The sequence below is a fragment of the Elgaria multicarinata genome, chromosome 19, assembly GCF_023053635.1.
Source record: "Elgaria multicarinata webbii isolate HBS135686 ecotype San Diego chromosome 19, rElgMul1.1.pri, whole genome shotgun sequence".
Lineage (NCBI taxonomy): Eukaryota > Metazoa > Chordata > Lepidosauria > Squamata > Anguidae > Elgaria > Elgaria multicarinata.
In genome coordinates, this window is record NC_086189.1 from 15382549 (window position 1) to 15410199 (window position 27651).

The 27651-nt window shown below is 48.8% G+C and overlaps 1 protein-coding gene across 3 annotated transcripts in view; it reads left to right on the forward strand.

The window, feature by feature from the left end:
* MAPKAP1 (MAPK associated protein 1) overlaps positions 1-27651 on the forward strand; it is a 176328-nt gene that overhangs the window by 99403 nt on the left and 49274 nt on the right. For all 3 annotated transcript variants that reach the window (XM_063144547.1, XM_063144546.1, XM_063144545.1), the window contains exon 7: positions 2468-2577. In XM_063144547.1, coding sequence (XP_063000617.1) covers positions 2468-2577 — 110 coding nt within the window. The remainder of the gene's footprint in view (positions 1-2467; positions 2578-27651) is intronic.

Genomic DNA, 27651 nt, shown 5'->3' on the forward strand with positions numbered 1-27651 from the left:
AATAATAATAATAATAGTATGTATGTATTTATTTATTACCTGCCGCTCCCTCTAGATCAGCCTTCCTCAACCTGGGGCGCTCCAGATGTGTTGGACTACAACTCCCAGAATGCCCCAGCCAGCTGGCTGGGGCATTCTGGGAGGTGCAGTCCAACACATCTGGAGCGCTCCAGGTTGAGGAAGGCTGCTCTAGAGGGAGGCAGGGTACAACACAAATGCAGACACCATAAAATACATATAATTGATTAAAACATTTAAAACAAATACATTATTAAAAGCAGCACGTTATTAAAAAGGCATCTTAAAATTCAGCTGGGTAGGCCTGCCGGAAGAGATCAGTCTTTATGGCTTTCTTAAATCCCGGAAGACTGTTAAGTTGACGAATCTCTCCCGGCAGGCCATTCCACAATCTGGGAGCGACAAAAGAAAAGGTCCTCTGGGTGCTAATTGTCAGCCTTGTTTTTGTTGACTGGACTAAATTCTTCCCAGAGGACCTGAGTGTGTGGGGTGGATTGTATGGGACAAGGTGATCCCCCAGGTAGCCTGGACCCAAACCATGTAGGGCTTGCAGCATGGGAGAGCCCACCACCTCCCTAGGTCATGGGTTCCATTGTTGTCCCGTTCTTAACAGACAGGAAGTCCCTAGTCGACAACTGGTTGGTCACCATATGAACAGAGTGCTGGACTAGATGGACCCTTGATCTGATCCAGTAGGGCTTTTCTGATGTTCTTAGGATCTTCTCGTTGAAGGATCCCCTGAGAAGCTCTTAAGGAACACCATATTCCCCCGCCCCCAAAACAGGTTGAAAGCCATTGGTCTAGAACTGTTAAAAAAAAAATTGAATGAACATGTCTTTCACCCTTGATCTCCATTTGTGGTGGGGCAGAAGCGTGTCCCTCCTCAATTTCCCCACCGTTAAGGGCTTAGGCATCAGTGACAAGGCTGAGATAAAATCCAGACATTACAGTGATGAGGTAGGCAATCATAATTTATGATTTCCATCCTGCTCATTTGCTGTTGCACCTAGAACAGCGAAACATCATTGTGTTTTGTTTTATTTTTAAAAAAAAGTAAGCTTAACATGCAATGCAAATAAGCAATTAACTAAAAACAACAAGGTAAAGCCAACGATACGGATTGGCAGGAATAAAACCTCTGGAAGTCGCTTCTGGGCCGACCTCGTACATCTTGCCAGAGAGATCTCATTTTTCTCTGCTTGGGGAGCTTCTGGGTCCAACGCTGTACCTGGCAACAGGTGTGTCGGGGACATATTCCAGATGTGCAGGCATAATCTGTTGCGGGGGGAACCCACACAGCCCTGTAGCATCTTGAAGACAAATAACGTTGTCGTCACTTGAGTGTTTGTGGGCAAGGAGTCTGGTTCGTCAGATGCTCTCGTGCCTTTAGATCAGGTGCTTTGGTCTAAAAGGTAAGTAGAGTACAGGGGTGCAGGTTATTATTAGTACTATTATTATTATCATCACAAAACTTTCTTTTAGTGTAGTCAAAAGTCAACTAAAATGCAGTATATGGAGCGATAGGTGACGCACATCCTGGTTCAGTTCAGAGTTAGGCTTTTTTTAAAAAAAAAAATGAACGTCATTGCATTGTCAGCCCAAGTTGGGCCCGTTCATGGGAGAGTAATAGGGTCAGTGCACACACGCCCTCCACCCCCTTCCCCCCTTCCCAGTGCTGGAACACTGCTATGCAGCATCCCGGGACCGAAAAGATAACAATGTTGGCGCTAGGCGAGCCTCATCGGGGAGATCATTCCGCAGTCAGGGGGCCACCACCAAAAAGGCCCTCTCCCTTGTTGCCATCCTCTGAGCTTCCCTTGGAGTAGGCACTCGGAGGAGGACCTTAGATGTTGAGCGCAGTGTACGGGTAGGTTCATGGTGGGAGAGGCGTTCCGTCAGGTATTGTGGTCCCAAGCCATGTAAGGCTTTATAAGTTAAAACCAGCACCTTGAATTGGGCTCGGAACCGTACAGGCAGCCAACGCAAGTGGGCCAGAATCGGTGTTATATGTTCAAACCTTCTGGTTCCGGTTCTCAATCTGCCCGCTGCATTTTGCACAAGCTGCAGCTTCCAAACCATCCTCAAGGGCTGCCCCATGTAGAGGGCATTGCAGTAATCAAATTTGGAGGTTACCAGAGCAGGGACGACTGAAGCTAGGTTATCCCTATCCAGAAAACCTCTCTGTTTTGAGAGCTGCGTTCCGTGTCCAGTCGAAGGTGCTGTGCTGGACCCATAGCCCTCTGCATGGCACGAGTCCCTCCTGCCTTCAGGAACGTGTTCTTTACCTTCCCAGGCCTTAAAACCATCCAGCGCCAGGAAACACTCCCCAGACTTTCTTCTGCCACAAGCTGCCCTCTGGTGACCGTTTTGCAATTACGTGGGGCCAGCATTTGTGTGTCTATGCATGTGTCACACTCTCTCTCCCTCTCTCCCATTCTGTGTCTTGCAGAAATGCTGCGCATGGATTCTCGCTTATCCAGGTGGACAGCATGAAGGTCACCATGAAGGACGTTTTGCAAAAGGCCTTGAAGCGGAGAAAAGGATCCCAGCGAGGCTCAGGTGGGGGCTGTTATTGCAGTAATTCTCGAGGCAACGGAGGGGTTGGCAAATCAGCCGCTGGTGCCTTCATTCCTTTCCTTAGGAAGGCTCTAGTCATGGAAAATCGCTAATTTGTTTTTCCCAATGAGTAGCACAAATACTGGTCGGTTGGTTCCCTGCCCCCAGCCGGCATGTCTCGCCATTATTGTTGTAACACGCAAGTTGGAACATCCTCTCCGGGTATTTAACTGCAAAGATGCTAACCCCCAGCCGGTCAAAACCACCGATTCCTGGTCTCGTGATCGTTACATATCTGCAGCAAACCTCCGATTCCTGGCCTTGTGATCATTAGCGCCCATTTTGTCAACAACAACAGCAGCCATTTATTGGCAGTCGATAGACCATTCCAACAAAAGTTACATACAGAAACCCTAAGCGTACAGTTAGCTATTTAAAAGACACGTCGTCGTAGAGGATCTAATAGAAATGGCCAAGTTCAAAAACTTGATGGTTGATTTGTCTGTGTTCCGAAGTAATAGGGACATTAAGAATTCAGTTCGGTGACCAGCAAAAGGGTTGTAAAACGGGGTTCAGAAGATCATTCCTAGCCCCTTGATAAAATCTACAGGACAGTAGCATGTGTGATACGGTTTCCACCTCAGTATTGTTACAGGGACAGCATCTGTTGAGCAGAAGGATTTTTTTTTGTATCTGCCATCTAAAAGTTTAGAGGGAAGGACGTTAAGTCTGGCTAGTGAGAATGCTGTCCTGTATTTGGGGATTGTTAACCAGTGCAGGTAGGGCACCCCGTCTTTGCAAAAGGAGACTGGTAGGCCTAGGGACTGGGGGGAGCATGGAACCTGAGCAGCACTTTGAAGGTCTTGCATGTCTATATCAAGCAGCCTCTGTTTCATAATTGATCCGTACGCTTTTTAGAATTAGTGTCGTAGGATGCTAGGAACTGAAGCTGCAAATCTATACATCCGTCTCTGCCTAACGCAATAGCACTTCGTAACGGAGAAACGGGTGCGCTTTGGCGCTGTCAGACATCCCGTGATCATCCCACACGGTGCGCGCACCAAGCCTCACGGTTTGGAAGCGGGACAAAGTGACGCGTTGATATCAAAGCTGCATTAATATCAATGGCGGTGAAGGATGGTCCAGGTAAAGGTGTCATCCTGCTTGCTGCTTTCAAGGAGGAGGACGCAGCACGGACTCTGTGCAGCGTCAACGCAAGTTGAATGGGACTTGAACTCTCAAAATTGTCAAAGGCCCGCGACGGTCATGCGCCAGAGACTTACGTTGGGGCCATTTCAACGTTCAGAAAGGTTTAAGCTTTCAGAGGAAGACCTCTGTGCTCCTTTGCACGTTTCTGTTCTTTTTAATTTTTTTAAAAAAACTTTTTTTTTATTGTGAATATCAACAAACAGAACAGAAAACGCATCATGAAAATGAGGGGGGGGACGACCCGACGACGACCCCATACATTGTGTATATAAAATTATAATCATTTCCGTCGTATGTACTGTTCGGGAGGAAAAAGGGAGAGTGTTATACAAAGGTTTCAAGAAAAGCAGACCAGATATCCGCGTATTTATCCACTTGCAAGTTGCGTCTATCTAACACTCGTTCAAAAGTTGCTAATATTATTAGGTCCTCGATCCATTGCATTATGGGAGAGGTGTGAATTTGTCCTTCCAATGTGGTCGGATAAGTCTTTTGGCTGTCATAAGGGCTCTGACGATCCATTCGTGCTGACCAGGTGATAACTTCCAAGAAGCCGGTAGGTAATTTAGGAGGACATGATATCACTCTTAAAATACTTTAAAGGTTGTCACACAGAGGAGGGCCAGGATCTCTTCTCAATCCTCCCAGAGTGCAGGACGTGGAATAACGGGCTCAAGTTAAAGGAAGCCAGATTCCGGCTGGACATCAGGAAAAACTTCCTGACTGTTAGAGCAGTACGACAATGGAACCAGTGACCTAGGGAGGTGGTGGGCTCTCCCACAGTAGAGGCCTTCAAGAGGCAGCTGGACAACCATCTGTCAAGTGTGCTTTAGGGTGGATTCCTGCATTGAGCAGGGGGTTGGACTCGATGACCTTGTAGGCCCCTTCCAACTCCGCTATTCTATGATTCTATGTTTCTATTGTTCCATATTGTAGTTCCATATTAGAGCTCTGATGATCCATTTGCGCTGACCAGGTGATAACTTCCAAGAAGCCGGTAAGTAAGTTAGGAGGACGTGGAGATTGTTCCATATTATAGATTGTTCCAGTATAAAGTTTATCCTTATTATAACCTCCTCTCTAAAGAGGGCAACTACGGGGCATTGCCAAAACATATAAGTTAAAGAAGCATTAGATGCATTACATCAACAATTATGCAAGTTAGACAAACCCTTATTGAAACGCCGGTGTGGAGTCCAATAGACCCGAAATAAATATATGCCCGTTGCATGTTTCTTAAAAAGCTGCATGCAGGCAGAAACGATTTTGGAACAAATCATAGGCTTGCAGCCACACGTTCAGGGCATTTTCACAAGCAGTGGCATCCCTTCATTTCTCACGTTTGTAAATCGAACGGAAGAACCATTCCAGCCAAAGCGGCTCTTCGTTTTCACAAATCGCGCTGCTCCGTTCTCTATCCTGAGTTACCGCCGTTCAGAAGCGATGCGTCGGAGGCTGGAATCTGCGTTCTTTTGCGCAGTTGCTTGGGAGCAAGCAGCACTGAACTCGGAGAGACGAACTTCAGTGTAACGCACATCGGATCGGGCTGTGGCAGATGTTGCAGGCCGTTTTAAAAAAGCTTCCTTATTAAGTATCTTTTTAGGCTTTTCAAAGCCTTTCCCCCCCTTTTATCAGCTTAGGCTGATATACCAACTGCGCCCTTATCTGGACGGAGATAGCCTAGCTACAGTGATCCATGCTCTGATAACCTCTCGTTTGGATTACTGCAATGCGTTATATGTGGGGCTGCCTTTGAAAACGGTCCGGAAACTTCAACTGGTACAAAACAGGGCAGCACGGTTACTAACAGGGACTGGCCGACGAGACCACATCACGCCAGTCCTTTTCCAGCTTCATTGGCTGCCAGTCCAGGTCCGGGCCCGATTCAAAGTGCTGGTATTGACATTTAAAGCCCTAAACGGCTTGGGGCCAGGCTATCTGAAGGAACGCCTCCTCCCGTATGTACCTGCCCAGACCCTAAGGTCATCCTCAGGCGTCCTTCTCCGTGAGCCCCTGCCAAAGGAAGTGAGGCAGGTGGCTACCAGGAGGAGGGCCTTCTCTGCTGTGGCACCCCGGCCGTGGAATGAGCTCCCTAAGGAGGTTTGCTTGGCACCTACATTATATGCCTTTAGACGCCAGGTGAAGACCTTTTTATTCTCCCAGCGTTTTAACAGTCTATAAATAAATTTTAACTCGGTGTTTTAAATTTGTAATTTTGCACTGCTGCTGTTTTTATCTGGTTGAGCTTTTATATTGCATTTTATATTATGGTTTTATACTGTTGTTTTATACTTTGAATGGTTTTTAATTTTTGTGAACCGCCCAGAGAGCTCCGGCTATTGGGCAGTATAGAAATGCAATAAATAAAACAAATAGATTTGTGAAAACCTCCGTAGAACTCTCTAAAGGCTTGAAAAGTAAGCGAGCTTTCGGTCTCCCTGCTTTTCATCATGGAACGGCCTTCCGGATGGCCGCGCCGGACGGGGCTTTGGAGTCCCCCTTCGCAGGTCTGTCCTTAAAGCCCCCACGGCTGAGGAAACCTTTCTCGACACGGGGAAATAATTACGGTGAGAAATGGCACGGGGTCTTGTCATGCCACAAAGAGCTTTAATATAAACCTATCGATAGACCAGGGTGGAGATAACCATCTTGTCTCGCTTAAATGAATGAAACGCTTCTGATTCTTCCGCACACACTCACACACACACCCCTTTTAGTTTTAACTGCATTGGGGAAAGAAACATAATTTCCCACCCAGGGTTCTGTTTAGAAAAAGTACTTGTGCACCACTCCGCCTCTCTCCCTCCCCCCCCACCTTTTCCCAGTTCTTCTTCAAACGAGTCTATAATCTGTCACGGATTTAATTAGCTATCTTCAGATGAAAGCTGAAGTTTTAATAAAAGTTAGAAGAGATAACACAGCGAAGGACACAGATGAGCTGTCTCAAGGCCATATTCCAGGGGAACGATAAGAGCCGTAAAAAATGGCAGTGGAGAGCAATTGAATGAAGCAATGAAAATCTGATTCTCGTAAAAAAAAGAGAGAGAGAGAGAGAGAGAGAGAGAGAGAGAGAACAGAGAGTATTGGTAGGGGCGGTGGTAGCGGAGAACCTGCTAGCGTCTGCAGGCCATTTGGCTCACCGCCAGGCGTCATTGTTCACCCTCGGCGGTTGGCGGCTCGGGCCAGATGTGCCAGCCGCACGTCCCCGGCTTTTGCCAGCTGACTGCGCCGTTTGATAACCGGCTCTCCGGATGCCCATCGCTGGCCGCAGAGATAGAATTAGATGATGATGATCTTCCCACAAGTTGAGAGAGGAAACAATGCATATAAATCTTGATTTCATCTCAGCGTGAGAAGTCTTTATCCATCATCACTCATAATGAACAAGTCGTTAGCCGCGATGAATGGTGTTCTGCTCGCTCTCTCTTTTTTTTCCCTCTCTCCCCCCCCCAGTCCCCTCAACACCTTCTACCCCCACACACACACACACACACCACACCCATCCCTTTTGTTCATTCCTTTTTGCTTTCTTCCCAGGTGACTTTTACCTGTTTCCCGGGGGTCAAACGTCTCCCCCTCTCCTTTGCCCAGCTAGTTGGGAACAGCGGAACTCTTTGCTTCGCTAACCTGTTAACGTTGCTCCCCTGCCTACCTGATTCAAAGCAGCAGCGTTAGCTACTGCTTATTTATTTATTTATTTATTTATTTATTTATTACATTTCTGTACCGCCCAACAGCCGAAGCTCTCTGGGCGGTTCACAAAATTAAGACCATTCAAAGTATAACACAACAGTACAAAACCACAATATAAAATACAATATAAAAGCACAATCAAGATAAAAAAAAAACAGCAGCAATGCAAAAATACAAATTTAAAATACAAATTTAAAACAGCAAAGTTAGAATTAATTTATAGACTGTTAAAATGCTGGGAGAATAAAAAGGTCTTCACCTGGCGTTTAAAGCATATAGTGTAGGTGCCAAGCGAACCTCCTTAGGGAGCTCATTCCACAGCCGGGGTGCCACAGCAGAGAAGGCCCTCCTCCTGGTAGCCACCTGCCTCACTTCCTTCGGCAGGGGCTTGCGGAGAAGGACCCCTGAGGATGACCTTAGGGTCCAGGCAGGTACATATGGGAGGAGGTGTTCCTTCAGATAACCTGGCCCCAAGCCGTTTAGGGCTTTAAATGTTAATACCAGCACTTTGAATCGGGCCCAGACCATCAAAAGAATAAAAGCAGCAATATCCATTTAAAACAACTATTCTGGGGTCAGTTAAAAAATGACCCCAGAACACTTCAGCATATGTTGTTAACTTCCTGGGAGAAAAGAAAAGTCTTAACCTGGTTCCGAAAAGATAACAGTGTTGGTGCCAGGCGAGCCTCGTCGGGGAGATCATTCCACAATTGGGGGGCCACCACTGAAAAGGCCCTCTCCTTTGTTGCCATCCTCTGGGTCTCCCTTGGAGTAGGCACTCGGAGGAGGACCTTAGATGTTGAGCGCAGGGTACGGGTAGGTTCATGTCGGGAGAGCCGTTCCGTCAGGTATTGTGGTCCCAAGCCATGTTGCAGCATATGTGCCTTCCTGTGCATTGATCCTTTGCCATTTTGAGTCTGTGATCTCAGCAGGGCTGAGAGGGGTTTCCAGCTCCAACCTTGGAGAGCTTCTGCAAGTCAGAGGATCCGGTTAAATCAGAGGTGGGGCACTTCAGGCTTCCAATCCCTCAGGGTTCCAATCTGGCCCCACAACATTCAGTGGGCCCCACTCCTGTCTTCCAACCACCAGTTCTTCATGGGTTCCTCAACTTGTTGTGCAGCCTGTTCCCCCTTCTAAAAGGTTGAAATGCTTCTCCTTTAGGCTAATATGTGCTGGATTATTATTGTTGCTGTTGTTGCATTTTGGGTCCCGCCCATTTTTTCCTTTGGCCCCACCTACTGCTGGAACGAGCGCTTCTCCAGAATGGAATCCATCCCTCGAGCTGAAATAGTCTCTGCACCCCTGGGTCAGATGGACGGGCGGTCTGGTTCTTCACAGAGCAGCTTTCTCCCACCTGTTGCTCGACATGTGTTGGACTGCAACTCCCATCATGCCCAGCGAGTGTGCCCATTGGGGGGGTGACAGGAGTTGCAGTCCGACACTTGTGGAGGGCACCGGGGTCTGGTACGTCTCATATAGAGGCCGCTCCCAACATTGACCACCGTTGGGTCTTGATGGATAACCAGAGGACATCCTTTATGACGGCTTAAATCTGAAATGCGTAAATGGCCGTTGTGGCTTGTAAGCATTAAAGTCTCTCTCTCTCTCTCTCTTTGGAAGTCACCTTTTGGGAATCACTGACCTTCCCAGCCTTTCCTCGTTTGACTTTTGTATCAAAATGCCGTTCTGGGCCTCGTCGCCCCCAACCTTTACCAGCCTCCTCAAGCATGAGTCTAGCAGTGACAGATCGAGTCCATGGTGACAAATGGAACCTTGGGACTCCGCACCCTGTGAGATCCTCGGAAATGTGCGAGCAGGGCCTGTGCAACATGACGTTTCAGAGCATGCTCCCTCCCGAAAGGAGTGTTACTGTTCGAGGTTTCCGCCAGCCGTGCCCTCCGAACGGGGCATTCTGCTACTATTCCCTCTCCCATCATACTAGAACCCAAAGGGGTCATCCCATGAGAGATCACACTGCGCAGAGTTGAACTATGGAATTTGCTAACACAAGATGAGGTGATGGCCACCCATTTGGATGGCCTGAAAAAGCGGTTGGATTCATCCCTGGAGGAGAAGGCTATCCATGGCTACTAGCACTGATGGCGGTGTGCTACCTCCAGTATTTGAGGCAGTGAGCCGGTGTGCCACAGTTGCTGGGGAACATGGGCGGGAGGGTGCTGTTGCACCGTGTCCTGCTTGTTCATCCCTGGCCGATGGCTGGTTGGCCACTGTGTGAACAGAGTGCTGGACTAGATGGACCCTCGGTCTGATCCAGCAGGGCTCTTCTTACGTTCTTAAGGAGTGGGCAGATAAGGTAGGGCCAAGGAGAGATTAAAGAGAGAGATTACCGCTGCCTTCTTTTCTGAAGCGCTCTCACGCAGAAGATGGAGCAGACGTGTTCTATAGATCTAATTGCAAGGAGGCAGATTTCAGCGAAACGGATGAAACTTCCTAATGTTGTCCAGTGATGGAACAGACTACCTTGGAAGGTGGTTGGTTGTCTTTTGCTGGAGATATTTAGGCAGGGCCTCGAAAGGCACCTTTTGGGATGGTGTAGTCACACCCTGGGCTGGAGGTCCTGCTTTGAGTATGGGTTAGACTAGACCATGGGTGGGCAGAAAATAGATCTCCAGATGTTTGGACTTCAACTCCCAGAAGCTCATGCCAGCATAATTGTGTCATGCCAGCATGACCTTCTGGAGAAGAAGGCTATCAATGGCTGCTAGTCCTTATGGCTATGTGCCACCTCCAGTATTAGAGGCAGTAAGCCTGGGTGCACCAGTTGCTGGGGAGCATGGGTGGGAGGGTGCTGCTGCACCGTGTCCTGCTTGTGGGTCCCTGGTCGACAGCTGCTTGGCCCCTGTGTGAACAGAGTGCTGGACTAGATGGACCCTTGGTCTGATCCAGACTCAGGGCTCTTCTGATGTTCTTATGTGCTCCTGTCTACCCTAACCTCCAGTGTTCCATTTTTCTTTCCCAGCTATGACTATCCGTTCCACAGCTGTTGAGTATGCTGAGTTCTCATTGGTCTGTTTTTGAGGAATGGGGGCTGTTTCTTAGGGATGAAGATGATGATGATTGTCCTTCCTTAAACCTTAGGGTTCTCCCATCCATGCTGATACTACCCTCTTGTTTCCCAGTGGCCCTATTTGGCTACAATCTTGTCGGCACTTACCACCGGAGTTCACAATTAAAAGGAGCAGTGGTAATGCTTTCATCTGGGGCCAGAGCCTGAAACAGTCAGGTCAGTAGGTGTTGAGGTGGGAGAAAGACTCTTGAGTCTGGAAACCTCCATTGCATTGGCCTGAAACCCTCTCTTTGGCCATCCGGTCTCGAGTTATCCACTTGCCGACAGAGAGGTCCTTGACTTAGCACTGCGAGCTTCCTGGTGACGTCTGACAACTGTGTCAAGGAAGCCAGTCTGCAGTTTCTGATGCGATGGCATTGCACTAGTGGTGGGCTAGCCAATCACGTGGGGGACCCGAGCTGCAATTCAGCAAGATGGGGACTGACCTCAGGGGCCAATATACAGAAGGGTCAGTTTAGAGGCGGCCCAGGATCAAAGCTGAGAAGGGAGGCTAGAAGAAGTGTGCAAGCAGGGGAGCTGAGTGGATAGGGAAGGTAGCGGGTACACAGGGAGATAGTGGAGAAACAGACAGGCCAACCAACAGAGGTGACTGGAGCACAATTAGGGAGCCCGGCCAATTAGCGAGCCAGGTCAGTTAGCGAGCCAGGCCAATTAGCGAGCCAGGTCAGTTAGCGAGCCAGGCCAATTAGCGAGCCAGGTCAGTTAGCGAGCCAGGCCAGCAAGCTTCAAGCCTGGCTGTTGCCCAGACAAAGATCCAGAGGCATTTATAGCCCCGCCATGGCCAGGAGGAGCCAATGGGCCATTTGCAGGGGTTGGGCTAGAGCCAGGCAGAGCCTCGGGAGGATACTAGTGCCCCAAGTCAGGAAGCTACCAGCAAAAGGCCGAGCTGATCCTGACATGCCAAGGAACCGCCGGGGCTCTGAAAATGCCCGAGCGTTAGATCTCGCGTTGGGTGGAACCCATCAGCAGAAGAAGGAGGAGGGGGGGAAAACAAGGCTACAAACAGATTTATTACAAGCTACATTTGCTAAAAATGACCGCAGCTGAGTAAGTCTTTGCTTTGCAATTTGTGAGATATATTATTGTTGGGGGGGTTGGGGGGCGAGAAACCAGTGGAGTCAATAAATGGGCGTACAAATGGATAATGACCATTTTTTCATGGAAAATACTGTGAGCGTGATGGAAAATCATTTTAATTCTATTGGAATAGATCTTTCTAAAATTCACCATTCATCAACGTACCACGGCTGCCCAAATGTGTTTGAACGGGCAGAGAATTGAGACTAAGTGGAGACCCCCCTCTAACTCCCTTTATAAAAGTCTGCCCAGGGTACAGAGGGCTGTCAATTAAGGAATGCTTCCTGGAAGAGGGTTGTTTTCAGGAGGCGCTTGCCTGACTTCCAGAGGCAGGGAGTTCCAAAGAAAAGGGGCCACCACGCTGAAGGCTCTTCTCCTGGTGGGCTCAAGTTGGGCTATAGGTCCATATGGAACCACCAGGAGCATGACTGGGCAGGTTGGTAGGAGAGATCCCAAGTTGTTTAGGGCTTTTGTACACTAGTAAGCCTGGCCCGGTAGCGAATAGGCAGCCAGTGCAGTCCCCTCAGCAAAGGAGTTGCATGCATAGCACTCTTCAAATACTTAAAAGGTTGTCACACAGAGGAGGGCCAGGATCTCTTCTCGATCCTCCCAGAGTGCAGGACACGGAATAACGGGCTCAAATTACAGGAAGCCAGATTTCAGCTGGACATCAGGAAAAACGTCCTGACTGTTAGAGCAGTACGACAATGGAACCAGTACCTAGGGAGGTTGTGGGCTCTCCCACACTGGAGGCCTTCAAGAGGCAGCTGGACAACCATCTGTCAGGGATGCTTTAAGGTGGATTCCTGCACTTAGCTGGGGTTGGACTTGGTGGCCTTATAGGCCCCTTCCAACTCTACTATTCTATGATTCTATGGGTGGAGGGGCTTCCCAAAATACCAGAGACAGTTCCAGTATTGGAGGCAGTAAGCGTGTGTGCACCAGTTGCTGGGGAACATGGGCGGGAGGGTGCTGTTGCACCATGTCCTGCTTTATGGGTCCCTGGTCAACGGCTGCCTGGCCACTGTGTGAACAGAGCTCTGGACCAGATAGACCCTTGGTTTGATCCAGCCTCAGGGCTCTTCTTGAGTCCTGATGTTCTTAACCAGTGCTCAAAGGGATCACCTGCCTGCTGAACTGATCCAGGAAGATCCCAACGCCTTCTCATTCCCTCCAGTTATTTCGCAGAGGACGAGCGTGTCATGTTTGGGTTTTTAAATAAAATCTCCTTCAATGGGGAGGACGGATGGCGATCGTTCCACAAAGGACAGCAGCAGGAGGTTAATGGGAATACTGCATCATTTCCCTGTCACGTCCCCACCGAAGAAACCCGGAGAAGTTTCCATGAACGTTAGCAAGATTTTGGGGGAAGGGGGGGGGCGGGCGGGCGACGGAGCCAGTAACAAACAGTCATTGTCACCGAATGGGGATGATAAATCTACTGAGGAAATTCTAGAGGCAGATGTTTAATTAGTTGAAGTCAAGCTGGATAAATCAGGCGATGGCTATGCAGATCTGTTAGGCTTTTGGGTTTTTTTCCCAATCCCTCTTTTTCTGTCGCCGTTCCCCCTCTTTCTCCGCGCCCGCCTTGCCGTCGCCCTCCGAAAGCCCGGCTGCCGCTTCCTTTTTCGCATCCTTCCCCCCCACACACACACCCCTCCGCCCCGCTGGCTGCGGGAGAACTGGATGCAATTGCTCTTGTCGTAATGGATTCCCCCGATGCGCGTTCATAAAGTAGGGAAACGTAATGGATGTTTTCTTATGGTAATGAAAAATAACGAAGCCGCGTACTTTATCTTCTGTGTAGTTAACCTATTGCGTGCTCAGCTGCGCGTCTGGCAAAGGAGAGCCGGGCTGGGGGAGGGTGGGGGGTGGGATCCCAGCAGGTCACGTTTCCTGCCCCTGGAAGAGAAGGGCAAGGGCGTGGGGCAGGCCTGGGCAACGCCCAGCTTTCTGCAGGCCTGCCTTTCCAGCCCTGGGCTGAGTGCCGAAACCAAACGTGGGTCCACGATGCATGCTTCGTGGGTTTGGTGGACCTTGGGTTCTGCTGGCCTAATAGAATCTTAGAATAGTAGAGTTGGAAGAGGCCTATAAGGCCATTGAGTCCAACCTCCTACTCAATGCAGGAATCCACCCTAAAGCATCCCTGACAGATGGCTGTCTTGAAGGCCTCTAGTGTGGGAGAGCCCACCACCTCCCTAGGTAACTGATTCCATTGTCGTACTGCTCTAAGAGTCAGGAAGTTTTTCCTGATGTCCAGTTGGAATCTGGCTTCCTTTAACTTGAGTCCATTATTCTGTGTCCTGTACTCTGAGATGATGGAGAAGAGATCCTGGCCCTCCTCTGTGTGACAACCTTTCAAGTATTTGAAGAGTGCTATCATATCTCCCCTCAGTCTTCTCTTCTCCAGGCTAAACATGCCCAGTTCTTTCAGTCTCTCTTCATAGGGCTTTGTTTCCAGACCCCTGATCATCCTGGTTGCCCTCCTCTGAACCCGCTCCAGCTTGTCTGCGTCCTTCTTGAATTGTGGTGCCCAGAACTGGACGCAATACTCTACATGAGGCCTAACCAGGGCCGAATAGAGAGGAACCAGTACCTCACGCGATTTGGAAGCTATACTTCTATTAATGCAGCCCAAAATAGCATTGGCCTTCCTTGCAGCCGCATCACACTGCTGGCTCATATTCAGCTTGTGATCTACAACAATTCCAAGATCCTTCTCGTCAGGAAAAACATCAGGAAAAACCTCCTTCCAACTCTACTATTCTATAATGCTGTGATTCCAACCAGTGGATGTTGTACAAACCCTGATGTAGGCCAAACCATCTGGAGGGCCACAAATTGTCCATCCCAGGTCTAGCCTAGCGTTTTTTTACTCAGAGTGGCAACCCTCGCTCTGAACATTATTTCTCAGTCCAGGCACCTGAAACCATAGGCAGCAATGTGTGTGTTTTTTGGGGGGGGGGGGAGCAAGCAAGGGCAAGCCCCCCCCCAAAAAAGAAATAGGTCAAAGACACGCCCAATACAATGTTTGTCTTTGTTTTAGCATTGAGACATGGGGCAAATCTCACCACTCGTCCGAGCAGTGCCGTTTTGGGGCGCTGCTACGGACTTAGGTCCTTTGAGCCAGAGGTAGACTTGGAATCTCTGACCTTCTGCGGATCAAAGCACGGTGGGAAGATCACATTGCCTCTCTTCCTTTCATCCTCTGCTCTCGGAGGGCTTGTCCCAAAGGGTTCCAGAGGGACTCCCGTTCGACGTCCCATCTGAAACGGACCCTCTTTATGAAAGCGATAGCCTCGAGGGACCACGAATGCTATTGCTCCAGGGTGCGTAACCTTGCCAGCCCTCTGGGGCTCCCGTCTGACGCTAGCTCTTCTCTAACATTCATGAGCCAGTCATTTGTGCGTGGGGGGGGGGGGAGGGGGTGGCGCACGATGTCCGTGGCACGCGCACCTTTTAAAATCCCGACATTGCAGAAAGGGCATTCAATTTCACTAAAAGAGGTGGCCGCCGTTCCAAGATGAAATGGAACGTCCCCTCTCGTAAAAATACCAGGCTGGCTGCAGAGACGGGGCCTGAAGAGTTCTTCCAGCTTTCCATTAGACAAATAAGGCCCCATGAATCTTTTTTAAAGGTTTGGACCGAATCCTATGCTTGTAAAACGCCCCCCCCCCCTTCACTGACGCGGCGAAGAGCTCTTGATGGAGCAACGGGCCGTCCATCCTACTGGGAACATGTGGGGCTGGTGGGTTTCCCTTCTAAGCTTCAAGTTGGGCCCCCTTTCTTTTCAAAAACAGTGGGACACCCGCCAACCCCGCTGTACTATTCCTCCCAGCCATGCAAAACTAGAGGTATTCTCTAATAAAATCATAGAATCGTAGAGTTGGAAGGGGCCTACAAGGCCATCGAGTCCAACCCCCTGCTCAGTGCAGGAATCCACCTTCAAGCATCCCTGACAGATGGTTGTCCAGCTGCCTCTTGAAAGCCTCTAGTGTGGGAGAGCCCACCACCTCCCTAGGTCGCTGGTTCCATTGTCGTACCGCTCTAACAGTCAGGATGTTTTTCCTGATGTCCAGCCGGAATCGGGTTTCCTGTCACTTGAGCCCTGTTATTCCGTGTCCTGCGCTCGGGGACGATGGAGAAGAGATCCTGGCCCTCCTCTGTGGGACAATCTTTCAAGTATTTGAAGGGTGCTATCATGTCTCCCCTCAATCTTCTCTTATGAGGAAAGGTAACAAAGTTTGGGACCTTTTAGCACAGAATAAAGACAAACAAGAGAGGACAGAATAAAGGTATCTAAAATTACGCACTGGGTAGAGAAAGTGTGTACGGAAAACATTTTTTTGCCCTGTATCATAACACTAGAACCGGGTTCATCCGTCGCTTTTCTTCGGTATTCATCTGACCTCTGTGTCTTGTTGGCGAAAGCCATAAAAAGTATGGTCAAACAAAAACGAGGGCCACCGTGCTCGCTCAGAGGGGAAATCCCAACCCTGGGCACGGTCTAGGAGAATGTGGAGGATACTGCAGGTTGTTGGAGGAACCGGTGGGAGTTCTGTGAACCTGGCCATCACTTAGAGGAGTCTGGAGGTTAATGGCTTTTCAGACCCTACGGCTGGATACTGCTTCCAACTCCGTCGGTTGCGATGGGCGTAAGGAGGAGCAAGGCGAGAGGGAGTGTTAGCTCCCTCTGGTTCTCTGCCCACTCTTCGGCAGTCATGACCCTGATGCTTTCCCAAAAGCCCATACTCAGGGCAGCGCTTTTCCTTTACATGAAGAAGGCCCTGGGTTGAGTCCCTGCCATGTCCAGTTTAAGACAGATCTCTGCTCAGAGGGCTGAGAATGGTCTGAAAGAACATCGAAAGAGCCCTGCTGGATCAGACCAAGGGTCAATCTAGTCCAGCGCTCTGTTCACACAGTGGCCAACCAGCCATCGGCCAGGGATGAACAAGCAGGACATGGTGCAACAGCACCCTCCTGCCCATGTTCCCCAGCAACTGGTGCACACAGGCTTATTGCCTCGAATACTGGAGGGTTGCACTTACCTAACAGGACTAGTAGCCATGGATAGCCTTCGCCTCCAGGAATTTACTGAAACTCCTTTTAAACAGAAAACTGACCTCAATAACGTAGGGCACATGGACCCCCCTATTTGTGAAGTCCCAGTATCTGTGGCCTTCAGGCGTCCAGCCAAGGCTGTTCTCTTCTTCCAAGGCTTTCAGACGAGTGATCTTTGTCCTTGCTGCGCCTTCTTTTCTTTTATTTATTTTCAAGATAGAGAATCCCTCCGTTCTTATCAAAGACAACCTGGGGTGTCTAGCAACACATAAATTAAAGCAAAAGGACAACAAATAAAACAACTAAATGCAGCAAAAAAAAAATTACCAAGGGCAACAAGGGCGTTTAAAGCGTGCAGGAACTATAAAGCAATGACAAAAGTTCAAACGGCCGACTAAAAGCAAAGCTGAACAGGAGCGAAAAGCGCCGAAGAACAGAAACCCGAAAGGACAGCGCAGAGATTTACCCAACTTTACCCAATGATCTCCTGTAGAAGCCAGATTTTAGCCTGTTTTCTATCGCCATCTAGTGGCTGGGGCTGGAGCACTTCCTTGGGAAGGGCATTCCAGGGTGTTGGGGCCACTACTGAAAAAGCCCTGTTCTTGGTGCAGCGGCGTCCAACCTGTGGCCCTCCAAATGTTGCGGACTTTATTTATTTATTTATTTATTTATTACATTTCTATACCGCCCAATAGCCGGAGCTCTCTGGGCGGTTCACAAAAATTAAAAACATTCAAAGTATAAAACAACAGTATAAAACCATAGTGTAAAATACAATACACTTCCACTCCCGTCTGCCCCAGCCATCCTAGCCAACGGTGAGGGATCATGGGAGTTGTAGGCCCATGCACCCCAAGGGCCGCAAGCCCCTGTTGAACATCCCACCTTATTTGTTCTTTGGGATTTTAACGGGTGCTGCGTTGGTTTGACTGTCCCTCCTATCATTGGAGTATTTAGTTTGTTCTGTGTGTTGTTGTTCTTAATAGTTGAATTGGGTGGTTTGTTTTTGGAAAGCTTTTTGGAAAGAGGAATGGAGGCACACGGCAGTGGACGTTGGGCCATGAGCAATGTCTACTCCTACTTGGCATGGACTGTGGCGTTACACCCCACAAGTCAGTTCCCTAATGTATGTCTAGGATTTGTAAGTCTATTGTGTTTACAATGTTGACCTGATTGGGTGGAGATTGAATGTCTTAGGAGCGGGGAGGAGGATAGACAAGGGGATGACTGAGGTTGATAGTGGGGGTGTTTTTAAAGTACTTTCGTTCAAGGGAGAACTAGAGGATCAGGTTAAAGAGGGTTGTCTTTGATAGTCAGTTGGTGTATATTAAAGAAAGGAAAGGAAAGGAACCTCTCGTGCAAGCACTGAGTCATTACTGACTCTTGGAGGGACGCCAGCTTTCTCTGACGTTTTCTTGGCAGGCCTTATAGCGGGGTGGTTCGCCGTTGCCTTCCCCGGCCATTATTTCCTTTCCCCCAGCTAACTGGGTACTCATTTTACTGACCTCCGGAGGATGGAAGGCTGAGTCGACCCGAGCCGGCTGCCTGAAACCAGCTTCCGCTGGGATCGAACTCCGGCCATGGGGAGAGTTTCAGCTGCGGAAACTGCTGCTTTACCACTCTGCGCCACACGAGGCTCGGTGTATATTAAACAATCCTGATAATAAAGAAAGTTCAAGAGTGAAGGTGTGAAAGAAAGGAAAGTGTGTATGAGAAGAGAGAAAGGATTGGACGAGAGGTTTTGACAAGGGTCTGAAAAGCTTTATTATGAAACAAAGTTTGTGAACCTTGAAATACATTTTTATTCCGTTTGTTTTACTACCACAAAAATCCCACGTGTCTCCTCGGCATTTATCACCTGCAGTTATATACATAGAACACCCGTTCTGACATTACCGTATTTCTTCGATTCTAAGACGCACTTTTCCCCCCCATATAAACATCTCTAAAAACGGGGTGCGTCTTAGAATCATTATTATTTCTTCGAATCAAAGCTTTTTTCTGTTGGTGGTACTGAAATTAGTGTGCGTCTTACAATCGATGGCGTCTTACAATTGAAGAAATACGGTAATTCGCCATCAGCACCTATAATTCACAGCGCATTATTTTGTTCCTGAAATTCTTCCTGTTTAATCCCTTTCTCCACCGAGTTTGTAGAAAGGTGGTGTTTGTCCCTCGCCTCGGGCTCATAAAGTGGTGGTGCTTAGCTGGAGCAGGGAGTGTCCGCGGACAGGCCGGTTGTAAAGAGCCTGTGTCGTGGCACATGGACTTACAGCATTCCAGCTGCCAGAGAAAAGACCTTGTTGTGGGGAAATTCGTTGCCGGTTGTTTGATGCCTGCAGCCAGCTCTAGAAGGCATCAAGATGGGGCAGACAGCTGCTGGGGCTGGCCGGGGGGTTGGCTGCCGCAGGATCCGGTATGCAAGCAGTTCGTTGGAAGCAACGCAGCGATCCAGGCCAGTCCCAAGTCAAAGTCCGGAGCAACCGAGAGAGATTGGAGGGGCCAAAGGCAGAACCATGGCCATGTTCAGGCTTTTCAAACGTGCCGGTTCGCAGGAAGGGAGGCACAGGGGGTCTCTAGGGCTTGCGGAGGTGCCCAAGCCTGTGGCAAGAGTATTATAAGGCCAGTGCCCCTCTGGTGTGAGGGGCTGCAGCTGGGCGATCGTCACATGGGCTGGAGGCAGGAGTCCCGGGTCATGACTCACGGATGAGCTGGTGGTCAGCTGCAGGGGCAGGCCGAGGCGGGGTGCGCCTGTGTTGCCGCTTGGTGCCAGGAGCTGTTCAAGCTAAGACGTTGCTTGCATGGAAAGGTTTGATAAGCCCTGGTGTGTGTCTCCGTTGGCTCGTGAGGTCGCTTGAATGTCCTTTGGCCGTGGGAGCGGTATAGAGTTGGAAGGGGCCTATAAGCATTGAAGCATCCCTGATGGATGGCTGCCTCTTAAAGACAGTAAGCACCAGTAGCGGCTGAGATTTCTCACGTCTCTCCTCGCATCTCTGGCAGCCCCTTCCTCTTCTTGCCCTGTCTCCTATTGGCCCTGTTCAGAAGACACCTTAAACCATGGCTTTAACCGCAGTGAATAAAGCAAAAAGCCTTAGATTGTAAGCCTATGCGGCAGGGTCTTGCTATTTACTGTTTTACTCTGTACAGCACCATGTACACTGATGGTGCTATATAAATAAATAATAATAATAATAATAATAATAATAGGGAGAACCCACCACCTCCCTAGGTCATGGATTCCATTGCCGTACTGCTCTAACCGTCAGGAAGCTTTTCCTGACGTCCAGCTGGAATCTGGCTTCCTTTAACTTGAGCCCGTTATTCCGTGTCCTGCACTCTGGGAGGATCGAGAAGAGATCCTGGCCCTCCTCTGAGTGGGAACCTTTCAAGTCTTTGGAGAGTGCTTCAAGGCCTTGAAAGCACTGGTGGTGTAGGAGGTAAGGTAGTGGTGACTGGGGATGCTGGGAGTTGTAGTCCAAAACGTATGGAAGGCCTCAGGTTGGAGGAGGCTGAGCTACGTTAACCTCTCCAGGATCCAAAGAAAAGCATAGAGCTCCCTCTACCTGTGAACCGACCCGGCAGGAATTCAGGTACCTGGACTCTACTGCCAGAGTCCTCAGTCTAATGCCCCCCTCTCCGGCTAAGGGTCTCCTTCCTAGAGACTGCCCCCCCAAAATATCCCAAAGCCCCTCCCAGGAACCCTGAACCCGTCCCAAATGAGGCAATGTGTGATTCCTCTTCACCCAGCCTCCGCCTCTCAGCCAGAGGAACCGCTCCTCCGGATCCCGCCACCTGGCCAGGAACCAACCTCCTCCACGGGAGGATCGTGCTCGCCCAGCCGTTCCTGGACAGCTGTTCCCAGCTGCAAAACACATTCCCCAGCGCAGGGATCACACTCGGTCCTTTTAAGAGCAAAACGCTCCTCACGTCTCCCTGTTGTAAACACTCCCTCCCGGCCAACATTTCTTCGACGTGACCCGCGCTTTCCGCGGGTCAAAGGCAAGAGAGTGCTTTCGGGGGGGGGGGCACGGTTCACAGGACGGCGTAATACCTGCGATGGAAATGGAAGCAGCTGGTTGACGGCAACACGGCAGCCCTCTCCCCCTCCTCCTTGCCCACCCCCCCACCCCCCACCCCCGGCAGCTGTCAGGAACGGCTTGTATATTCTGAAAACTGATTAAAAGTCGTTTATCCCGTGGAACTCAAGTGGCTTTCAGATGAACCTGGTCGCTGCGATTGCGCCGCCGTGGTTTTCTTCTGATTTTAACTAGACGGGCTTTTGAAAACCTCCGTGCCCTGGCAGGCCCGCTACTGAAGTATGGACCCACACACAGAGTCGCCTGTAAAACAGGCTCCAATCAGAGTGCCCGGTGGCTAAACCTTGAGGAGACGCCATGTAAATGCCCCACAATGCCCTGCTGGAGCGTCACTCCGGGGCATTGTGGGGAATTTTAAATGGCGGCTTCCTCAGAGCATTGATGCTGTGGTGGACAGCTGGATGAGAATGTCCACCCAGTGTGCGGCCGCTGTAGAGAAGGCAAACTCCATGTTAGGCATTTTAAGAAAAGGAACTGAGAATAAAACGGCCAGTATCGTACTGCCCTTATACAAATCTATGGTGCGACCACACTTGGAAAACTGTGTACAGTTCTGGTCACCACACCTAAAAAAGGATATTATAGAGCTGGAAAAAGTGCAGAAAAGGGCAACTAAAATGATGAAGGGGCTGGAGCATCTCCCCTATGAGGGAAGGTTACATCAGCTGGGATTGTTTAGCTTGGAGAAGAGGAGGCTAAAAGGAGACATGATAGAGGTGTACAAAATGATGCATGGTGTGGAGAATGTGGACAGGGAGACATTTTTCTCCCTCTCTCAAAATACTAGAACCCAATGGGGTCCTCCCATGAAGCTGATGGGTGGGAGATTCAGGACAAATAAAAGGAAGTCCGTCTTCACACAGCGCAGAGTTAAATTATGGAATTCACTACCACAAGATGGTAGTGGCAATCTGGATGGCTTTTGAAGGGGGTTGGATAAATTCCTGGAGGCGAAGGCTATCCGTGGCTACTAGCCCTGTTGGTTGTGTGCCATCTCCAGTATTCGAGGCAATAAGCCTGTGTGCACCAGTTGCTGGGGAACATGGGTGGGAGGGTGCTGTTGCACCATGTCCTGCTTGTTCATCCCTGGCCGATGGCTGGTTGGCCGCTGTGTGAACAGAGTGCTGGACTAGATGGACCCTCGGTCTGATCCAGCAGGGCACTTCTTATGTTCTGAAGAAGGAGAAGGAGAAGGAGGAGGAGGAGGAGAAGAAGAAGAGGAAGAGGAAGAGGAAGTGGAAGTGGAAGTGGAAGTAGAAGTAGAAGTAGAAGTAGAAGTAGAAGTAGAAGTAGAAGTAGAAGTAGAAGTAGAAGTAGAAGTAGTAGAAGAAGAAGAAGAAGAAGAAGAAGAAGAAGAAGAAGAAGAAGAAGAAGAAGAAGAAGAAGTCCTGCTTGTTCATCCCTGGCTGATGGCTGGTTGGCCACTGTGTGAACAGAGCGCTGGACTAGATGGACCCTTGGTCTGATCCAGCAGGGCTCTTCTGATGTTCTTAGGATGCTGCTCGCTGCTCTCACCACTAGGTCTGCCCACAGCACCTGTGGGGGGCACTGACGCTGGCTCCCTCAAACCTAGAGCTGGCCCTGGCCCACTCCAAATATACAAATTTGCCATCTCTACTTTAGGGAAAACAAATAAGCAGGCCGAATGCGTTCTGGATTTTCCATCCCATGCGGTTTATTCCCAGCAACGAAAGGTTTTCGGGAACCCTCCAGCCCGAGTTTGCATCCCACCGTATATATTTATTACATTTATTTTGCCAATTTTATAATCCACTTTACCACCCAAAGCGTCTCACAACCCATTTGTGGAGGAGCGAGGCGGGGGATAAAGAAAGAAAGAAAGAAAGAAAGAAAGAAATGGGTCAATCCTGTCTTTCCTTGTTGACTCCTCAAATACACCTTGTTGTTTTAAAAATAAATGGAGCCTATAAACAAGTAAGGAAGTTTGCAATTCCCCTGCTTAGAGAGCTGCCGTTCTCTTGCTTGTCAGTGGTGCCAGGTCACTTTATTCCCTTGTAAGCGGGGGGGGGGGGGGGAGTGCATGCGGAGAAACAACCTTCTTATTTATTTTAAGGTGTATTTTGACTAAATTCTTTAATTTCGCCAGCTGTCAAGGCGGTGTTAAGTAAAATGGGTTTGAACCGCTGTAGGTTTTGTGTCCCAGAGTAGATGTCAAGGCCTTTCTGCCATCACTGGAAATTCTGTCAGTCTGGATTTACTATCAGTTTCCCACAGCTGAATTCTTAAGCAGTGTGATTTAACACCTTGGCTCTCCGTCAACCGGTGCTGGCATTTATTTGAATGCATTACGCCTTCGGTTTCCATAAACTCTTCCTTTTCTCCCTTCTTCTCTTCCCTTCTCTTCATTTTTTAACAATTGTTTCAAGTCAACGGCTGTTTATTTCCGCCGAAACCATCTGTATTTCGGCACAGAACCAGGGGGGATCAGCCGTACGTAACGTTTGGGGACGTCGCCATCGCACAGGTTAAGGGGAAGCAGACTGAATGCCAGACACCCACAGCGGGGAGCAAATTTTTGTTTTCAGTCCTTTTAGGCGGCAATCATAAAAGACACTCAGGGAACACGGAAGGACTTGCTTCCAAGCGGATGTGCATTGGATTGCACCGTTAAACATCCTTATGTAACACCGGATAGCCGAACGTGCACACACACATTACGTTTTAAGTAATGAAAGCTGCACTGTTTGATTTATTTCTGTATGACCTTTCTAATCCCGGCCATCAACCGAGTCCTCTGGGCGGTTTGCAAAACGTGTAAATCTATAAAGTACAACATGGCGTCAAACTAGTCTTAAAACGATACCCCATGCAACCAGCATAAAATCTAAAAGGTCACATCTCAGGTAGGCAGGCGTTACATTTGCAGGACGGACTTCGTGGGATGGGCTCAGCTTTTACCAGCGCCCTGAGATGCCCCAACCCTCCTCTGATGCCATGTTTCTCACCTGCCCAAGGGTCTCTCCTTCCCTTGCTCGGCTTCGTCCATTTTCTTCCGCTGCCCCTTACGCCTGGAACGCTCTTCCAGAACATTTGAGAACTACAAGTTCAATTGCAGCTGTTAAAGCTCAGCTAAAAACTTGTCTTTTTTCTAAAGCTTTTAAAACTTGATTTTGTTCTGACTTTTATACTGCCTGTTTGGTGCATTCTCTTCCCCTTCTTATTGTTTTATTATGATTTTATTAGAATGTAAGCCTATGTGGCAGGGTTTTGCTATTTATTGTTTTACTCTGTACAGCACCATGTACATTGATGGTGCTATATTAATAATAATAATAATAATAATAATAATAATAATAATAATAGAATCCTGAACCCAGTCATTTGTTTGGAGTACCAGAACTGAATAGAACCCATTATCCTTCCATGCAAAAATCCGCTCGTAGTTACCCCAAGTTTTCTTCATTTTAGCAATATAATTTAGGGTCACAGGATGTGCGGGATACAGGCAGCGTTGTTTAGTTGCTGCTATTGTTAAAAAAAATGGGATTCAGAAATCGTTGCCGTCCAGTTCTGGGCACCCCATTTCAAGAAGGATGCAGAGAAGCTGGAGGGGAATCCGGCCAGGTCCCGCAGAGGAAGCTACTCCCCTTGGCAAACATTGAAGGAAGCCGATTGCATGACATCAAGGAAGGGCGCTCCATCTTACCAGGGATGGAGGGACCTGACATTTGGACTTCATAGCACTAGCAAGAAGAGGAGCTTGTTGCAAAAAATACGCAACCTAATATCCCATTTTGGTGCACTTGCGAAAGATCACAGACGAAGCGTTGGGTTAACCACTTTTATTCTCGAGAATAAGGTGACCTCCTGGCGCTCATGCTGCAGAGTCAGGGTCACGCCCCGCCAGGGCAAGACAATAGCTTATATACGTCTAGATGTTACACGTCATTAGACCCTCTCCTATTGGCCCACATCACCCGTTGCATCACTCAAGCCTGGGCAGAACACCTCCATGTAGTGGTCAGAGGGGGAATTGCAGCTGAAAATACCTGGTCGCCGCTGCGTTGTTTCCTTGCTCCCAGGTGTGCTTTGCGCCTGTAGCCCCTCCCCTATTGGTGATGTGGCTAGGGGGCAGTCCTAAGGACTTGGCTGGGTTTAGCTGGTCAGTGTCACTTGAAACTGACCTATGGCGTTAAAGTGCACCTAAGCGATGTTTACCTGAAGTTAGGTGGTGCTGGAGCTGTGGGAGGGAAAACAGAGTGGGGAACAGGAAGTGGAGGAAGTGGACCTATCGGGGGTTCGCTCCAGGTGAATTTGCAACACAAGCTGACTTCCGCTGATTCAGCCATGGCAGATTTATTTATTGATTTATTTATTATTTAAATTTATATACCGCCCCATAGCCGAAGCTCTCTGGGCGGTTTACAAAAGTTAAAAACGGCGAACATTAAAAAGTGTACCAAATTTAAAACCATCAAAAATATAAAAAACAACAGTATAAACCAGTATCCATTTAAACAACAACAGTTCTGGGGTCCATTAAAAAACCAAAAACGAACTTAGCCTACGTTGTTAAATGCTGTTAAATGCCTGGGAGAAGAGAAAAGTCTTGACCTGGTGCTAAAAAGATAACAGTGTTGGTGCCAGGCGAGCCTCATCGGGGAGATCATTCCATAATTGGGGGGCCACCACTGAAAAGGCCCTCTCCCTTGTTGCCATCCTCCGAGCTTCAAATCCAGTGTCATGATTGGTGTGGAGAATGTGGACAGAGAGATATTTTTCTCCCTTTCCCATCATACTAGAACCCAACAGGGTTATCCCATGAAGCTGATAAGCGGGAGATTCAGGACAGATAAAAGGAAGGCCTTCTTCACACAACGCATAGTCAGACCATGGAATTCCCTTCCACAAGCTGTGGTGGTGGCCACTACTTTGGATGGTTTTAAAAGGGGGCTGGATACATTCCTGGAGGAGAAGGGTATCCATGGCTACTAGCCCTGATAGTTCTGTGCCACCCCCAGTATCAGAAGCAGTACGCCTGCATACACTAGTTGCTGGAAGACATGGGTGGGAGGTTGCTGTTGTATCTGTGTCCTGGTCGTGGGTTTCTGGTTGACAGTGTACGAACAGAATGCTGGACTAGATGGACCCCTGGACTAATAGAGTTGGAAGGGGCCTAGAAGGCCATCAAGTCCAACCCCCTGCTCAGTTAAGGAATCCACCCTAAAGCATCCCTGACAGATGGTTGTCCAGCTGCCTCTTGAAGGCCTCCAGGGTGGGAGAGCCCACAACCTCCCTAGGTCATTGGTTCTATTGTCATACTGCTCTAACAGTCAGGAAGTTTTTCCTGATGTCCAGCCAGAATCTGGCTTCCTGTAACTTGAGCCCGTTATTCCGTGTCCTGCACTCTGGGAGGATCGAGAAGAGATCCTGGCCCTCCTCTGTGTGACAACCTTTCAAGTATTTGAAGAGTGCTCTCATGTCTCCCCTCAGTCTTCTCTTCTCCAGGCTAAACACGCCCAGTTGTTCCAGTCTCCCCTCAGTCTTCTCTTCTCCAGGCTAAACATGCCCAGTTGTTTCAATCCAGCAGAGCTCTTGTTATATTCTTAAATACGGTTTATTCCAGCTCTTTGTTTGACTGTTCTTCCTGCATTGAGCAGGGGGTTGGACTCGATGGCCTTATAGGCCCCTTCCAACTCTACGATTCTAAGATTCTATGAAAAAGAATACTTCCCTCGTTTTTACACGATTCATCCCACAGCACCCTTGCGCCGGTACCTTTCTTAAACAGGCTTTTAAACCATTTTTGTTTATTGCCTTTGCTTTCCCTGTTGTTTTTCTCCACCCACCCACCCCTTTTCCTTTGCGTAAAGAAAAAGAAAGGGAGCGCGGCAGGATTGGGTTTGTTTATCCTGTGGCTTCATCTCCCTTGACCTATGCATTCTTCATTGCTATCGAAAGTTAATGGGGGCAGAATTGCATTCCCAAACATTGGGGAGTGAAAGTAGCCGAGGCCCGAACTTAGTTGATCTCTGGTGATCGGTTCAATTTAGCGGCCATTTTTAGCCATTAGGCCCCGGGTAGAGTGATGGTCGTTTGGTGGAGGCCGAGTGTCTGTGGGGAAAATTGGCTCTTTGATAAGAGCCCTGTTATCAGAGGGGGATACTTTCTCATTTACATTTAGATGAGTATTGATTATTTATTTACTCTGAGAAGTGAGATTCGTTCCCAATCTTATCTCTCTCGTCTCTGCTTGTCAGCAGAAAGAGAGATAGAGCTCCTGACATCAGCCCGAGATAACAGCACTTTGTAGCAGAGATAAAAGTTAGAATTGGCCCTTTTTCTCGCCTTGACTGAAAGGATAAGTTTTAAAAATTAGAACTGATGGGTCAGGCTTTCAGAGGCCTTTCTGAGAGCGTTGCAATTTAGCTGGCCGGCGGGACGGCTGCGTATAATAAAGTCCAGCTTTTCTCTCTTTTGTTGAGGGAATTGTTTAATTTGGTTGTACGTCTCGTCATCAGAGGCATTTTTATTTATTTATTATTTTGCAGGGTGTAGCGTAAAGAAGAATCGGTAACCTTCACGGGTCATGCTCGGTTCTTGTTTTTAATTTTAAGACCTTAACGATCCTTCCCAGCTGTTTGAAGGGGATTTTTTTTTAAAGCTCCAGGAAAACAAAAATCTCGTGGGAACCGTGCATCGCACACAACCAGGAATGGGGTAGGCCACCTTTCCCAAGCTCGCTGCCCGCCAGATGTGTTGGACTACAATCCCCACAATCCTCAGCCAGCATGGCCCAGGGTTGTGGGAACTGTAGTCCGACCCATCTGTCGGGCAGCGAGCTCAGAAAAGCTAGCAGAGCCACGTGCATTCAAGCAGCTCCAAATGTGT